This window comes from Neospora caninum, chromosome VIIa, assembly GCF_000208865.1.
Source record: "Neospora caninum Liverpool complete genome, chromosome VIIa".
Taxonomy (NCBI): domain Eukaryota; phylum Apicomplexa; class Conoidasida; order Eucoccidiorida; family Sarcocystidae; genus Neospora; species Neospora caninum.
In genome coordinates, this window is record NC_018393.1 from 2629315 (window position 1) to 2645466 (window position 16152).

General features: G+C 52.8%; 3 protein-coding genes across 3 annotated transcripts; all 3 read left to right on the forward strand.

Annotated features, from left to right (window-relative positions):
* Positions 1–378: 378 nt before the first annotated feature.
* NCLIV_022260 (hypothetical protein) lies at positions 379–8104 on the forward strand (the record flags this gene model as incomplete). The annotated part of the gene is made up of 13 exons (XM_003882420.1): positions 379–502; positions 1327–1545; positions 2107–2748; positions 3217–3322; positions 3613–3741; positions 3971–4022; positions 4740–4793; positions 5495–5596; positions 5798–5960; positions 6407–6577; positions 7116–7350; positions 7722–7830; positions 8054–8104. The coding sequence occupies 13 exons, from the start codon at positions 379–381 to the stop codon at positions 8102–8104; spliced, it is 2157 nt and encodes a 718-aa protein (XP_003882469.1).
* Positions 8105–9985: 1881 nt separating this feature from the next.
* NCLIV_022270 (uncharacterized protein) lies at positions 9986–12061 on the forward strand (the record flags this gene model as incomplete). Its single annotated transcript, XM_003882421.1, has 1 exon — positions 9986–12061. One exon carries the CDS (start codon positions 9986–9988, stop codon positions 12059–12061), a length of 2076 nt encoding a protein of 691 aa, XP_003882470.1.
* Positions 12062–14877: 2816 nt separating this feature from the next.
* On the forward strand, positions 14878–15489 carry NCLIV_022280 (putative vacuolar protein sorting 29; the record flags this gene model as incomplete). The annotated part of the gene is made up of 1 exon (XM_003882422.1): positions 14878–15489. One exon carries the CDS (start codon positions 14878–14880, stop codon positions 15487–15489), a length of 612 nt encoding a protein of 203 aa, XP_003882471.1.
* Positions 15490–16152: the final 663 nt, after the last annotated feature.

Genomic DNA, 16152 nt, shown 5'->3' on the forward strand with positions numbered 1-16152 from the left:
CGCTCAGTCCATGGCACCTTTCATAAGTTGCTTCCTCACCTCCATCGAGTTTCATAGGATGGGCTCCCGCCTGTTTTTTGTCCCTACCACGGGGCCCACCCCCGCACGCAAATTTCCCTTGAGATTCACCTGCTTTCCTTCCAGCGCTCGGTTCCTTGCCAAAACACACGTGTCTGCTGTAGCCCCCCTCGCGCAAAAACGAAAAGCATGAAGCTGTAGAGAGGGTCACGTGCATTCCAGTACTTTCAGGGACTCCGTCCTACCGACGGCTACGGAAATGCATGTGTGTGCGTAGGAGTATCTGCGTAGGTGCGGCCGATTGCCTGCAGCTTTGACTGTATCTTTTGGTTCTCTCGCAGTTCACCAACCTCTGTCGAGATGCTCAGCGGGCTCATCAGCGGCCTCTGGCGCTCCTCAGCGGGGTCCGCCGACGAGGTGCGAACGACAGTGGGGAGCCCCAGACGGCCTCTCTCCGGCAGTTCGGATTTGGCAAATGCCCGAGGTAAGGTGCTCTGAAGCGAAAGGGAAACAACCCCGATGCACCACCCAACTTTGTTCTTTCTAACTCACTCTCTGCCGTTGCTCATCAACCTGCACGTAGACGCATGGATAGGTACAACACAGCTCGGGAAGTGGCTCTGGACATTCCCACGGTTCCGGCCTTGCGCCGCACCGCGACACTGTTTTGGGGTCTGTCACCGTCGTGAAGAACAGAAAAGGAAAGACAGTGGTAACACATCGTCGGCCGCATGCACAGAATGCTGTTCGCTGTTGATGTGTACGGATGGCCCATTCGTAGCTCCACATGTCTGTCTCCTCGCCCGTCTCTGGGTGTTGACGTGCCGTGTATCTGGGCATCTGCGTGCTCGAGCTCCTCAGTGAGATGAAGTTTTTAAAGTGCGTGTGTTCATCTCTTGAGAGACACTTTGGATGGGCGTGCGTGGACTAGCAAAAGGGTTCGAGACGCCGCACGTCTTTCGCGGTCGCTGAGCGACTTACGCGTGTGTGCCGCAGCTCGGGCCGCTGCAGCAGCCCCTCTCTGCCCCTCCCGATCCATCTCCATCGTTCTCCATCGTTCGTCTCCGTTCTCTTGGTCTCCACATTCTCGCCACTTCCTTTTGTTCCTCGCTCCGCCCCTTTCTGCCGCTTCGTCTCTCTTGTTTCCCCACGACTTCCCTGTGTCGTGTCCCGTAGCCTGTGCCCACATGGTTTTCTCTTCCCTCCTAGCTTCCGTCTCGTGCTCCTGTCCATGCTGCTCTCTACGTCCTTCCTCTGCGCCCTCGGCACATGGCGCGCCGGCAAATAATTCCTTTTCGTTTTTGCCAGTCAGCCTCTACTTAGTGCGGGGTGCACACGCGACGGAGCTCTTCGTCTCTGCCTCGCTGGCCTTCGAGAATGATGGAGAACGCGTGCTGGTCATTCGAGGGGTGTCTGAAGAAGGGCGGGAAAGCGAAGAACGCTTCCCATGCCCTCTCATCCGCCGCGTTCGCCATCACCAATCCGACATGTTCCAGTGGATGGTGGTCAGCGGCAAATCGAAAGGAGGTAAACTCGTGCGTGAAAGGGGGTCCAAGAACGAACGAACGGACTGCATGTGCACGCAAATGCGCCAACCTCGCTGTCTGGTTCTGGAGCTGCCAAACACCTGCGACCTCTGTTAACATATAGTTATATATATATGCGTGCATGCATGTGCAAATCTATAAGGCACCGGCACCCGCAGGTATCGAGATGTATTCACCGCCGCACGTTGATTTTCTATGTAGCCCAAGCGGCTCTTCTTCCTCGGGTGGCATTCTCTTTCTGCTTCCCCTTCTCCGAGTCGGCGAATGCGCCGGGGCGCCGCCTCTCCGGCGATCGGATCTCGAAGTTTTCAGGGCCTCTCCGAAACGGGCACGCACATGCCAGTGCGCCACAAAAACGTATTCCCATTTATGTCAACATTTATATACATGCGTGCGTACAACGGGATGTAAGTCAACATGCAAGTGCAGCTATTTGCACATCGCTGCATAAACCTATCGTCTTTATACAACTACATGCAAAAACATACATATATATATGCATATGTATAGGGGTGAGTCTGTGGACGGCTGTGTTTTGCAGACGACGTGGGAGATGAGTACGGCCTGCTGTTTGAGCGCGATGAGTACGCGTGGCTGTTTGAGAGGGTGCTGATTCAGAATCTGTGCGCAGAAGCTGACGAGTTGCTGGCGATCGAAGGCTCTCTTTCCGCGTACAGGCGCCTCGAGAAGAAGTGGGAGTTGCTCTCGGATCGCGTCGCCTGCCGCCTGGTTCAACGGCCCCACACGCTCGAGGGTTTTCTTCTGATTCGCGACGCGCAGCCGCAGGAAAGTCCTGAGAAGTCGAAATCGGATGGCGGCGCTCCCACGAGTGAGGACGCGACGCAGTGGCAACTCTCGCTGTCCTACGACGAGTTCATCACCATGGACTCGCAGAAGAAGCAGATACAATGGTGGGGGCCTGGGGCGCTCTGTGCGGAGGGCGAGGAAGACGAGGGCGGCGGCGAGAGACAGCTGTTTGAGTTGCGGCTGCAGGAGGCGGAAGTGGGCACAAAGCGAGGAGACAGTGGAGACGACAGGAGCCACCAGTTCTTTCTCCTCATCCAAAAAGTTATGATGGAAGCTGCGGAAGGCGCACGCGTCGACGACGCGGCCCTTCAAACTGTCCAGGCCATGGAGGCGTCTTTTGGATACGAAAGCGACGCCTTTGACCGCACCGTGAAAGGTGAATCTTTCCACCTTTTTTCGCCTTCCTCGTTTCGCCTGCTCAGCACGGCGCAACCTTCTCTGTCTGTGGCTCTGCGCCTTTCCCTGCGCCTGTCGCTTTTCTCGACGTGCGTTTCGAGTCGTCGAGGCCTCGGGGAGCCCTCGCGCGTTCTGTACTGTCCCTGCCTGGCCGGCGTTTTCTCGCGCCTTGAGGCCTCCCGCTGTTTCTTCGTATATTCTTCGAGATGGACTCCGGGCTTAGATCTTGAATTTTTTTACCACTACTGGTTTAGACGTTGAATGCGTTTCCCGGATCCGCGTTCTCTTGTGCTAGCAGAGCACGGTTAAGACACCTCTTGAACCACAACCACCTGAACACCACGGTGGCCGCCGTCTCGTTCCTGCCTCGCGTTTCGGCCAGCGCCCGCGCGTGTGAAGAGGGCGTGGGGATTTTGAGTCGCGTTTCCCCTCGTTTCTTTCTCTGCAGCTCGCGAAGAAGACTTTGAAGTGGAGTGGGACGACGCTCAGTCGGAGGAGGCGACAGATGAAGAGACGGAAGCGAGCCTCCCTCTCGTTCAGCGCGACCCCACGCGGTGAGAGTTGCTGGCGTGTGTTGACCGTTTGCACTTCCTTCTTCCCAAAGCCTTGTCTCGTGCGTTTCCTTGTCTTCCCTGCTCGTCCCTTGGGATAGGTGCCGCGCGGGCCTGTCGTCGCTCTCTTGGCAGCTGTCGCGTTCTTCACACTTCTCGTCCGGTCGCGCTTTGTGCGAGCCGTGTGGCGTAGACGCGTTTGCATGCGCTCCCTCTGTTATGCAGTTGCTAGCTCGGTTCCCCTAGTCCTCTCACGCGTGCGCCTTGGCGTGTTCTCCGTCTTCTCTTCTCAGCGACGTGTGGGCGAAGTGCCCTGACGCGATGCTCTACAAGCAGATGAATGTCGGCAAAGACCGAACTTTCGTTTTCCGACAGACCGGACAGGCGTCTCGACACCGGAAAAACGACGTCCAGGTTCTCGCGTAAGCCTTGCGCGTTCCACAGATTGAGCGACGCTCCGGTGCATATTCGCTTGTCACTGTTGTTGCGTCTGGGTTCGCCGGTATCTTGAAGCGACAGAGCCCCAGGCGGAGACGCTCTTTTCGCCGCCTCGTGGGCAGCCGCCGGGTGGGCCTTCCTCGACGTCGCCTTGTATTTTCGCTTTTGTTTTTTTCCCACTCTTCGCGTCCACGTGTTGCTCTCTTTTCGCAGATTCGATGAGTTCGGAAAGACCCGCACTGTCGCGACACTCGACGATTCTAAGGTGCGAATAGGAAAAACAGGGGCTCTGTGGCGACCAGAGAGAGACGTGGAGGGGAGACCGGAAAGGGGGGAAATACAGAGAGGGTAACGGTGGAGACGCTTCCGGAGCAGCTGGTTCCTCCTGGAGCGCCTCGCGTTGATATAGCTCCCAGACATGGTGTTTTTCATCGGTTATCTTCGATTTCTCGGACCTCACAAAGTCGTATCTCTGCACTGCTTCTTTACTAGTGCCTGTCGCTTAGACTTCACGGCTTCTGCTAGTTCTCTTCTCTCCCGCTCCGCAACGCCACGCGCTCTCCCGTGTCCTGTGCATCCGTTCTGTCCTGTGAGAGACTGTCCGTCTCATTTTGTTCTCATGGTCCGAAAACTGTCGCTTTTCACTGCGCTACCCCAGAGCCGCCTCGCCACACTTGCCACGAGAGTGGATTCCTCCGTGATGGATCACTATTCTGCCACCTGGCACGACGCGCGTTCCTCTATCGAGATGCGCATGCAATTTGGCAGCTCAACCTTTACACATCTATACATATATGTAGGCATATGTATACACACACACACACACTTCGAGGTGCACTCGGGTTAGGTATGTCTAGATGTGAGTAGGGGGGTGCTGTAGCAGCGTGTGTCTCCATGCACATGCATGTGTTATTATGGATATACACAATGCATATATTATTCAATATATGTATGCACTTCGCGCGTTTGTTCGTGTCCGCAGTTCGATTTCAAGAAGCACCACGTCAACCCGGCGACGGCGCTGCTCCATGATGGGGTAAGAGGGTCGTTTTCCTCTTGACTGCCAGCCCTAGGACGCTTCGTCTTTCTGAGCGGTAGATAAATATAACTCCAGTTATACATTCCTCGATTCATGTGAATTAAAACGCTCAATACGAAAGAGAGAGTTGCAGCATGCAACAAAACGCCCTTCGTGGAAGGCAGAGTGACGTAGGGACTGACGCCTGCCGCCGGCTGCTCGACAGTGCGACCGGCTTTGACAGGTGTCTCTTCTGCGCGTCGATGCATGCGTGTTGAAACGTATGGAAATAATCTAAATCTGTATCCGCGCAGGTGCATGAAGTATTATATAGATAAATCTGTATTCGAAAACCTGGTGCGTTTCCACTGGTTGCTTGGTTCGTTTCGCCGCGGTCTTTTTCTTCTCGCTCAAGAGAAACGTTTCACCCAGTGAATAGCCCTGTGTCTGTTTTCCGGGTGGAGCGACACGGTCTCGTTCCCGGCGGAGGCTAGCGGAACTCATCTTCCATGGAATAGATAGGCTGTCTTCACATGGTCCTCCGCAACCTCTTTTTTATGTATATCTCTGTCTATATATGTATACATATATATGTCGATTGGAGCCTGGTGTGAGGCGCAGCTGGGAACTAGGTCTGTGAGGCAGTCGCTCCCAATGTCTGGATGTTGTCTTAAAGGGACGTGGCAGTTTCCTCCCTCTTGTCTTGCGTGTCTCTGTAGGAGCGGAAAATGATTCTCGTCGACGAAGGACGAGAGAACGTGTACATGATGGACGTCGAGCGCGAACAAATTGTGCAGACGTGGGATGCAAATCACATGAGTGTACGTACAGCCCCGAAGCGGCGCATGCAGATCGTAGCCGAAAAACAAAGCTTTCCACCCTTCTTCGAGAAACGCCCCGCAGTCTCGCTGCCGAAGCCCAGCGCCTTCGGTTTGAGTTCTTGCCTTCTGTCCCCTCTCCTCCACGTCTTCTGTGTTCACTGCGCACGTCCTGGCATGCATTGCTCTCTTATTTTCATGCAGATCGGTGGTGTCATGCCGTCAAGGAAAGATGGAAACCAATCGCACGATCGAACATTTGTCGCCTACAATCCACAAGCCATCTTCTGCATGGACACTCGAGAGGCAGCAAGAGCCAGGACACACACCATCTCGTATGCCTCCAAAGTAAACTTCACCTGCGGAGGTATCAAACGACTCCCGTCCAGAGCCAGTCACCCGGGCACAAATATATACATCTACATCAATGCGCACATGTCTAGATACGTACAATGTTATAGGGATGAAGACGCAGCAGTCGCGCTTCTACCGTGATACCTAGAACCTAGATGCAGGGGCCCATCGCTACAAGATGTGGATCTCTGCATATCTACTTACAGCCCCATCGTGATATATGTCAGCATGTGTATAGGCGTATATATATATATTTTTTTTTTTCTTGAGACAAGGGGGTTTTTTGGTTTTGTATCTGAGAGCAGCATCCACTGAAGGAGAACCGCCTGCAGCAGCATATGTATATATGGGTCTGTGTATTCATATATATATAATATATATATATATATTTATATATTTATATATGGTGCAGTCATTTGCCTCTCGTGGGTAGTTGGTCTCTACCTTTCCCTTTTCCAGCGACGGATGCAGACGGCCACATTGCCACGGGAAATGCAGTTGGAGATATTCGTCTTTACGACGGTGGCGTGAACACGGAGGGAAAGTACAAGAGAGCCAAGACGCACCTCAAAGGCCTTGGCGATCCGCTGCTTCATGTTTGCGCACTGCGTGATGGATCTTGGGTGCTCGGTAAGCAAATGCTTCGGATTTGCAAGGCTTGTGCATCGATCCTTAACCTAGAATGCGCCCTGCATCTCTCTTTCTAGATATATAGATTTTTGTTCGTGGCATTGTGCCTATAGGCAGATATATATATGTATATGTATGTCTGTGGACATGCATTCATACCTCGTACTCTTGCGTGGATATTGAGCCTCGCATGGTTTTCGTTTGTTTACATGCGCAGTGTGAGGTAGGTCTGCGGTGGGGGAATGCAGTTGTAAGACACCTTTTTCGACGCATGTGTATATAGGTGTATGAGTGTTTGTGTACACGTAAGTGAAAAGGTCATAGAAGCGTGGCGATACAGGTATATGTATACGCCCATATATATTTCTCGGGGGCATGTCAGACGTATTATGGTGAGGCGCTTCACCGGGAGAAAAAAGAGAGTTGTGGAAGACCCCTGCATAACCTTATCGGTGTTGTTTTTGTACCTTCACAAATTTCTTCCCACCCGTTGTTCCAGGAGGGTTTTGTCCTATTTCGCGTGATTTGCTGTTTCCAGGGACTTGTCAGAAGTACTTGATTTTGTTCCCCGTGAAGCTCTCCAGCTCTGGGAAAACGGGATTTGTGACGGCGCTCGGACAGCAGAAACCGCCTCCCATTGTCCTCCGCCTGCGCTTGGAAGACATTGCTTTCTACAACTTGCAGGAGTTGAGCTTTACAAAGGCCGAGTTCGATGACGACGAGTCGACGATTGTCACGTCGACCAACAATCTCGTCATCATATGGGATTTTGTGTATGCCAAACACACTCTCGCACTACGGGATGAACACCCTCAACAGGCGAGATTCGCCGCTTCTCGATTCGTACAGAAGCAGATCTACTACACCTCCAGGGGAAAAAACGCATCTCTATATTATGCATGTTTTCCCCGTTTTTAGAGACGCCTGTGTGGAATTGGAGATGCGCGCGTGGAGAACCAGGCATTTGTGCGCATGCATGCTTGGCTGGTAGTAGAGGGACGATGCATTAGTAGATAACTAGATACCTGCTCTCCTCGGCATCTGCGAGGTGTAGATTTGGAACGTCGCGACACCGGAGACACCCTGAGGAGCCAGGAAGCCGCTCAAGGTATCTGTTCCCTTTCGTTTTTTTTTTCTGGTGCAGAGCGGTGAAACGAGGAGATTTGTTCGCGTACTCCATTCGCAAGGTCCATGAGTACATCAAAGACGTCGCCTTTGCCAAGGCCTGTGCGGGGGATGGACGTGTCATTATGGTAGGCCTCGTCGCATGCAGGACACTTCGTTATCCACATGTGTTTCTTTGGCCGCGTCAAGCTTACAGCAGCACGTACAAATTTGCATATATATATATATATATATAGAGAGAGAGAGATACATATATGTACAATTGTGCCGATATAAATATATGAAAAGGAGAGCATGCTTGAACTTGTGTGAACATGGGAAGTGCGTTGTCTGGTGGGTCGGTGTGTACAGGCGACTCCGTCGAATGTCAACACGAAGCCGCTGAAGAAGATTGTTCGCTAGGACTGTCGCTGTGAGCTTGCTCTACGCATTTCGCTTTTTCCGAAAATCTTGCTGAGGAAACGCGCGAGTCGCGAAGCCTCCCGCGCTTGTAAAGACACCGGGGACCTTCCGCACACATACGTGCACCCTTTTCTCTCAGCGAAGAAAAGGTTTCCGCTTTTTAAGGTTGTAGGATTCCAAAAGAGGCCGCTAGAAAAACACGGGAGAAGAAACCAAAAAATTAGCACACGCACAGACGCAGCATATACGTGTACCTTGCAGGCGTTCGAAAATGCATAAAACTATCGACGGGTGTCTTACCAAGTTTCGCCCTAAACGCGTGGACGTAGGCACGGCTAGGCAACGAGTTCTGCAGCAGAACAAAACGAACTCATCACACACCCAAACGCCAGATCTACATCAGCCTTTCCATGGAGACGTCCTTAATATATATCCATATATGTGTGTGTATCCTTTGTGATCATGAGTAAGTTAAAACCTACCTACACCTCGACTGCTGTTTCCATACATGATGTGGATTAATCAACGCAGCGGAGACATCCGATGTCTCGAGAATCGTGGCGTAGAGACACTTTTCGTATGATTCTGGGCAGTTTGGAGGGACTTCTGGGGGTTGCGTCTCTTGGACAAGTGATTGCAACGCGTCGTCGTGGCAGAAGTGCGGAGTTTTGTTGTAGATGAGTGATGAGAAAGAAGGTGGAGGTTTTTCTTCGTGTCTGCGGTGGCGAGAAATTAGGAAGATTTCGTGTCTTCGCGGTTCATTTAAATGGTACGCTGCTCGTCTGGGCTAGACGTGGGGGGGCTGTGTGGTTGGTGTGCGCCACGTGGTCGAGTTCTTTCTGAAAACACACGTCCTTTGCAAGAAATCGGATTCTCACTGTCAGAGAAGTTCAGACCACAAAATGTCCGCGAAAAATGATTCATCTGGCGCCGGACAGAGCGGTCGTTTCCATAGGGTAGGCGGCATTGAACGGACGAGAGAGGTGACAAAAAAGGGACACGGCAGTCGGCATAACCGAAGGAATACAGTTCAAGAGCTTGTGTCACGAAAATCTTGGATACGACCGCAGTCGCGCGTTCAGTGTGTTTCTGTTTTGGTACGGTTTCATCTTTTTTACAACAAAGGGCTCGGAAGGAGATAAAGCGCAACCTCACATCAGCATGTGCCACAAGCTGCCGTTCGAGTTTGTAGGTTCGCTTCTGCAGAATTCGACACGCGACGCATTCAACTATGGATTCACAGTCCTGTGAGTATCTGATTTGACAAAAAGCTCCAAAAACAAAACTCGAATTCGGCCAAGGCCAACCCATCAGCAGCGCGTCTCGCTGACTGCACAAGAGTTCCTAGTGAATTTTTTGTGCCGACGCAAGCTTGACGCAGATCCGACTCAAAATCCTGCTTGCGCACACGCGTTCACGATTTCTTGCAATTCCAACTGCAAACTGTGTAGGCTCCCGCTGGGCAGAGCGCTCGACAAAACTTCAGGAAAGGTGCTTTATTGCATATTTTCTGCAGAGGCAGGAGACGAACTCTCGCACTGGAGACGGCCCACCTGGTATGCCGATACAAAAAAGCGTGTCTAGCGAAACCGGTTAGTTGGCAATCGGCCGCGTGGGAAACACACCTGCGCTCTCCTGCCCGGTCCCATCTTTTCCACGGCTCGTGAGAACGAGCGCAAATTGAGCGAACAACTGATAAGGCAACTCGGGTGTTTCAGAGACAGAGCACCTGGCAAGTCCGTTTTAGGAAGGCGATGCGCGATTCGACAAAGTTCGAGGTCAGCCTGGCCTTCGCAAAAACTCCGTGTCTTGCTGGAAGTTCCAGAGACCGATCCGCAGTTGGTCTCAGCGGGGTCTTCTCGTCGGGAGGTCGGGACCATCATGAGGCGTCCAAAGTCTGGTTGCACTGCTGGATCATTTGTGAATGGGTTGGCCGTTCATCGGCTGTGGCTGCTCGTACTTTTTTCTGCGTTGTGGTTCACGCCAGCAATTTTGTCTCCTAGCAGAGCTGCGGGGCCACCCCGGGCGTTCTTTCCCCTGCATGCCCAGTTGTCGCGTATCTTCTTCCCCGCGAAGAGGACCAATGGAGCGTCCACTGGCTCCAGTTCTTCTCAACAGTTGGTAGAAATGGAGCCTACGCAGCCAGAGTCTCTTCCTTCGGAACCGTTGCCCCCAAGTACCATCAATGCGAGACAGCGGCCTGAAAGGAGGCAACGGCTGCAGTCGGGTTCGCTGACGGAGGCTTCGGTTTCGTCTGAAAACCACGGGGCACGACTCCCTGCACAAGTGGACGTTTCTCCAGATACTCCAGACGTACCCCCTGGTGGTTCCATGCAGCAAGATCTTCCTACCGTCGATCCAGCCGCGGGGCTGTCACCACAAACGACGCACCTGGGGGCACCTTGGCACTTCTTACGCAACCAAATGCGCTCTGCTGCCCGAAAGGCCCGTTCTGTTTCCCAATCGGTCACAATCAGTGAGAACAGAGTGAACCGACACCATCGCGATTCTTTGGAGACGCGGAGTCCCACGTTTCATACAGAGCCCGAGACGGGCCGACTAACGGCTCGTCGGCAACGCCTGATGACCTCGCCGCCTCACATTGACTCAGACGATGGCCCAGGGAAGGGAACAGCAGCTCCTAACCGGATTCAGAGCGGAACATTCCTTGTATGCCGGCTGTTAACTACAGACATGAGCGCGGGACATGCCGAACTGCAAAAACGGCTTGGTGCCAGAACAGGAGGTACACGCAATCGTCTGCAAGCAGAGGAGTGCGAACATGCTCATGGCGCTCATTTCGCTCTACAGCTGGGCGACCGGCGACAAAAGTTTTCACGTGCCCCCATAGAGTTTGCATTAGACGCGACTTTTCCACGGGAGACAGATGTCCAGTTTAAGTCCGACATCTCGCGGAAAATTGTCACTTTACGGAGAGGCCGCGTGCTGGGCGTGGGCTCAAGATGCATCGTCGTTGAGGTAATGCGGGTAGAGACAGGCGATAAATGGGCTTTGAAAGCTTTCGTAGTTCCGCGCCACCAGTTTCCCACACATGGAACTCCACCGCCGTGGGACACATTCAACAAGGAAGCCTTTGCGATTCAACAGCTAAAGCACACAGTTCCAGTCGTCGTCTACCGAAATCTGAGGTTCTTAGTCCCAACAGATGTGTTGACATTGCAAGGAGACAAAACGGAGGCTCTGCGGAACAGACATGAGATCGGTCCGGCATTCTTCGCAACCTACCTTCTCTTTCCGTTGGCGGAAGGTTCTCTCTCGGACGTTATCGAGGTAATGTTTCCAGAGACAAAGGCCAGCAACGCTGTGGTGCTTCGTGACAACGAGGCACAGGCTCTGGGAGCTCGTCTGACTTTTTCGCTCCAAATTGTCCGCCTAACGGCGCTGCTTCATGGACAGGGAGTCGTGCACGGTGACTTGCAGGCGAAAAGCTTCTTTCTATGCCAAGATGGCTCTCTGTTCCTCGGTGGATTTCGTCATCTGGTGCGAGCAGGAGACCCATATCAAAGCCCCAGGCCTGAGACGGTCGGCACTCGCTGCACACCCCCAGAAGTGTTAACCCCCCCGAAAAACGCGAAGTTTACATTTTCGCTGAATGCCTGGGGAGTCGGTTGCATTCTCTACCAACTCTGGTGTGGTGTTCTTCCATTTGACCTGTCCCCGAAGCCCGAGACAACCACGAGGGTCATTCTGCCGCATCTTTTGACTCCACCGTATTTGCTGAAAAAACGATTTGGCAAAGGGAGCAACTCAGCATCTCCAGCTAAGTTTCTGCGGTTTCGGGGCTGTGTACAGAACATGCCCGTTGAGATGCACGATTTGATAGGACGCATGCTTCAGGAAAACCCACGAAGCAGGTTGCTCCCGACACAGGCTGTTGGAGATCCGGTCTTCAAGAGAGTAGAAGAGCAATCTTTGGTACAGGAGGTCCAGATCTAGAGCCTGTTGCCATTTTTCGGCTTTGTGTTTTCGGAAGTTTCTTGAACCAATTGAACACCATGTATTAGTATAACAAAGATAATCAGGGTAATCTGGGATCCTTCTTGGCATAACGTTAAATCCAAGTGAAGTCTATCTATGTATTCGTGCAGAGCGGTCTTCGGTGGCCAATCTATGATTCTAGCAATGGGTTGCATCTCTATCCTCGGTTCCCTAGTGTGGGCACATAACATGATGGCTGACGGCCTAAAAGTTGATACACGTGCATACTTCTCAGCCCCCCCGTTGCCGGGGCGTCTGAATCTCAACAGCATGAGTGTCCGTGTTTGCGGGGTGTCGAGTGTCCTAATCGTGCGTACACAGAGATGTACGGTTCATTGATGTAGCCGTTTCTTTCCTGACGGGTTTTCTCGTCAGCTCTGCGTTTCCAATGAATCTCTAGCAGGATCGGCGTCCAGCGTAAGGCCTGCGCAGCTCGTGTCTGTGCGTGTGAAAATTTGGGCTAATATGTTCGACTGCGCGCGTACGTGTTCAGACAACTACGTGAAACGCAGTCGTCAAATGTGCGCGGTCCCTGCGGGGAAGGACTGTTTTTGCCATGATTGATCTATTCCGATATTCAAAGATCATGACCCGTCCACTTGCTTCACTTCAGCCCGCAACCCCGTCCATGCTTCCCTCTTCTCTCGGTCTGGCCCCTCCTGCGTCATCTCGCGCTTGATCCTCCCCCGAATTCTGCAGGCCTCAACCTGAGACAAACCCGTGAGGTCGAGAGTTACGTCGCCGCCCGCATTCGTTTAGCTAGCCCCATGCTTGAGAAGATTCGAAAGCTTTTACCACAACCGACACGGAACTCCGGAAGAAGTGTACACAAAATGTTTATACATGTGTATTTGCATACGCAAAACGCCTGCTGCCATTGGGGGAGGGGGGGGGAGGGTATCACAGTAGAGGCAGCTAAGCACACTTGGGACGAAACATGGTGCCTGCAGAAACGCGGAAAGCTATGTATTCCCACTTAATAGAAGGTAAATATCGTGGACAGGCTTATAGGGAGGTTGTTGTAAGCGACGGCACACAAACGACGCTACGGTCCTACACGGAAGACCGAGAAAGGAAACAGTTTGTAGGCCGAGGGAAGGAAATGACTGTTGGCGTGCCGGGATCCCAATGGACAACACAGAACTGCTTTGACGTAGAAGAGAAAGTGTGACGGAAACTGGAAGGGCACTCCGCCTGAGACAGGAACACAAATCACGGCGGGTTTCTGTGTGGACATCAAAGCCCGTACACGTTCGGTGTCTTCAGGAATGTCGCTGGCACAAAGCCCTCCTTTCTCAAGAAGGATTCTCACTTTCTCTTGGCACACAATCTCTCCTCACGGTTTCCTGCTCTCTGTCGCTAGTCTTCAAAAGCCAACCTATCTCCCGTCCGTTGTATCGTAACGCCGTTGAAAAAGCGTGCTGTGTTGCTTGCGCATGCCGGGTAGGTCGCTGGTTGCAACAAATCAACTTTATCCGTTGTTAAACGCGCCACAGCGGGCAGGAAGTAGTGTACAGCAAAACGCGAGTAACCCTGTCACAACGTGAAGCCCTGTTTACTTCAAGTGGAAATCTTGTGAAACCTGCCGCTCCGCCCTCCTGTTTGCTGAAACCTGTCAGAGTAACGGTCAGCATACTAAATTCTTTACCCTCCTCCGATCCCTGCCACATGCACGCCTTTTTTCGGCGTTCGCTGGGTGACCTGTACAGTTGGCGTTCCTGCTTTCTGCAGCCCATACTTTTGTGATTCAGCCTTTTAAATAAATATGCACTAGCACGAAGAGACTTCTGAACCATTCTGCGTTCTGTGCTCCCTCTTTGTTTTTGCTTGCCGGTTTCTCTGCTTTTCTTCTGAGGTCTTGTGACCTACCCGAGGGTCTGCGTACCCCCGGTCGGCTATCCTCCTAAAGCGTGCACGGTCTCATAACTCGAAGTACAGGCCTCGTGCCACAATTCCTTTTTCGCTTCTCCTTTTCCTCTGTTTCTCCCTGTCTGATCCATCAACATCTACGGTTGCGAGGTGGAAGGCGAGCACCTGTCAGTTTTCTTTGCCAGCAACACTCGCCTCGAGCGTCGTCACGTAACTAGGGAACACTCGACAAAACTGTGATTCTGTCTTCTCTCTCTTCTTTTCCTTGGTTCAGGCACTTCCATATTTCGGTCACCACTCCTTTCGCTTCCTTCTGCTTCGTCGTCGCCTTTTTCAGGAAATTGCTTTCCTGTTTCCTATCGAGGCATTAAAGACTAGAGTGTGTGAGTACGTGCGTGCGTCGATTTCGGTGTCCTCCGGTGCTATGGCCGCCGCGCTGCTCCTTCTCTGTGAGAGAAGTTCCGGAGAGAACCGCACCGACTGTCTCCAGCTTTCTTTCGGTTTCCGTTCAAACTCCCTTTTCTTCTCGCTCTCTCGTTACCAACAAACGTCAGTGTAGCAAAAGAGAGAGAATTCCTTCTCGGGTTCTGTTTTGTGGCCGAAACAGTTCGTGCGCGCCTCTTTCGGCGTGAACTACACGCGGCAGGGCGAGAGCCACGCTTCCCGAACTTCATATCCTGTCACTAAGACTGGCACGTCTTCTGTGCTGTCTTCACCGTTTCCTCTCTGCTGGCGCTCCGTTTTCTCACTGTCGCTCCACTTTCGTCTTTTCCTCTCCTGCTCTCACGCCCTCTCCACGGATTTTCTTTTAGATCCCCCTTTTGCCGCTTTCGCCCACACAGGGCGAGGAGACCGCTGGCCCCCCCGTCGCCGTTTTCTGTCTTTCCTTGTTTTCCTCGCCAAAAATGGGGGCCAACTTTACCGAATTCGGCGACTTGGTGCTGCTGATCGGCGACTTCCACATTCCCCAGCGCGCGATCGACTTGCCGCCGTGCTTCCGGGAGCTTCTGAACACAGACAAAATCCGCCACGTCTTGTGCACCGGCAACGTGGGCTGTGCGTCAGTCGTCGACTCGCTTCGCTCCATTTCATCTTCGCTCCACATCGTGAAGGGCGACGCAGACGCAGGATTTGATTTCCCCGAATATAAGGTTCTCCAGTTTGGCCAGTTCAAAGTCGGCCTTATTCACGGGCACCAAATCGTGCCGTACGGCGACGGCGGCTCCCTGCTGCACTGGCAGCGGAAACTGGACTGCGACATTCTGGTGTATGGACACCTGCACAAAGACTCCGTTGTCGAGCTCGAGGGGAAATTCTTCGTCAACCCGGGAAGTGCGACTGGCGCCTACCAGCCCTGGCTCACCGAGAAAGTCCCTTCTTTCATGCTCATGGCGGTACAGGGATCGAGCGTTGTGTTGTACGTCTACGAGGAAAAGAACGGCAAGGCTGAGGTCGTCATGAGTGAATTCAAGAAGGACATCTCCGAGGCTGAAACGACCAGCCCCACGGAGAGATAGGTGATGGTAGCAGGGAGAGATGCTGGCGACGAGAAGACCTGTCCTCCCCGTCTCCGCTCCTGTGCATGGACCCGAGGGTGTGCGGCAGGCCTACGAGGGAAACTCGAAAGATGGCTACTCAAACGACTACACGAACAGCAGATCTGTTGGCTGAGCGTGGTTGTTTTCTATCTACTTTCGGAGGACAGTCATGTCCTGAACAGCAGCTAGTCTTTTCACCTTTTTTTGGCGAGGAAGTATGCAGTGACCATCCGCGCGCTTCGCGTCAAAAACCGCGAAAGAAGCTGACTGAGCTTCCCCGTCTTCTTGCAAGTTGTCTGTTTTCTCCGGGAGCGAGCACGAAACACCAGCTGTCGAGTTTATGTGTTTGTTCCCCGTTCTCTGTCCTTGGGAACCGGCTTCCTTCGCTCCCTCCCGTCTCGTTTTCGCTCTCCTCCCGTCTCTAGTTTGTTTCCTCGTGTTCCTTTCTGTTTGTGGTTTTCGCGTTGGCCTTCTCGGCCGTTACTCCGCGCCTGATTTTCAAAAAAACCTGCAACTACCTGTACATAGGCAGAGCTACGAGGCGTGGGTATCACCGAAGTCGCACTTTGACAATGTTGTGTGAGTGGTTTCAGTTTTGCTTCCGGATTTTCGAAGAAACGGGGAGACGCTCCAGCGTAGCTA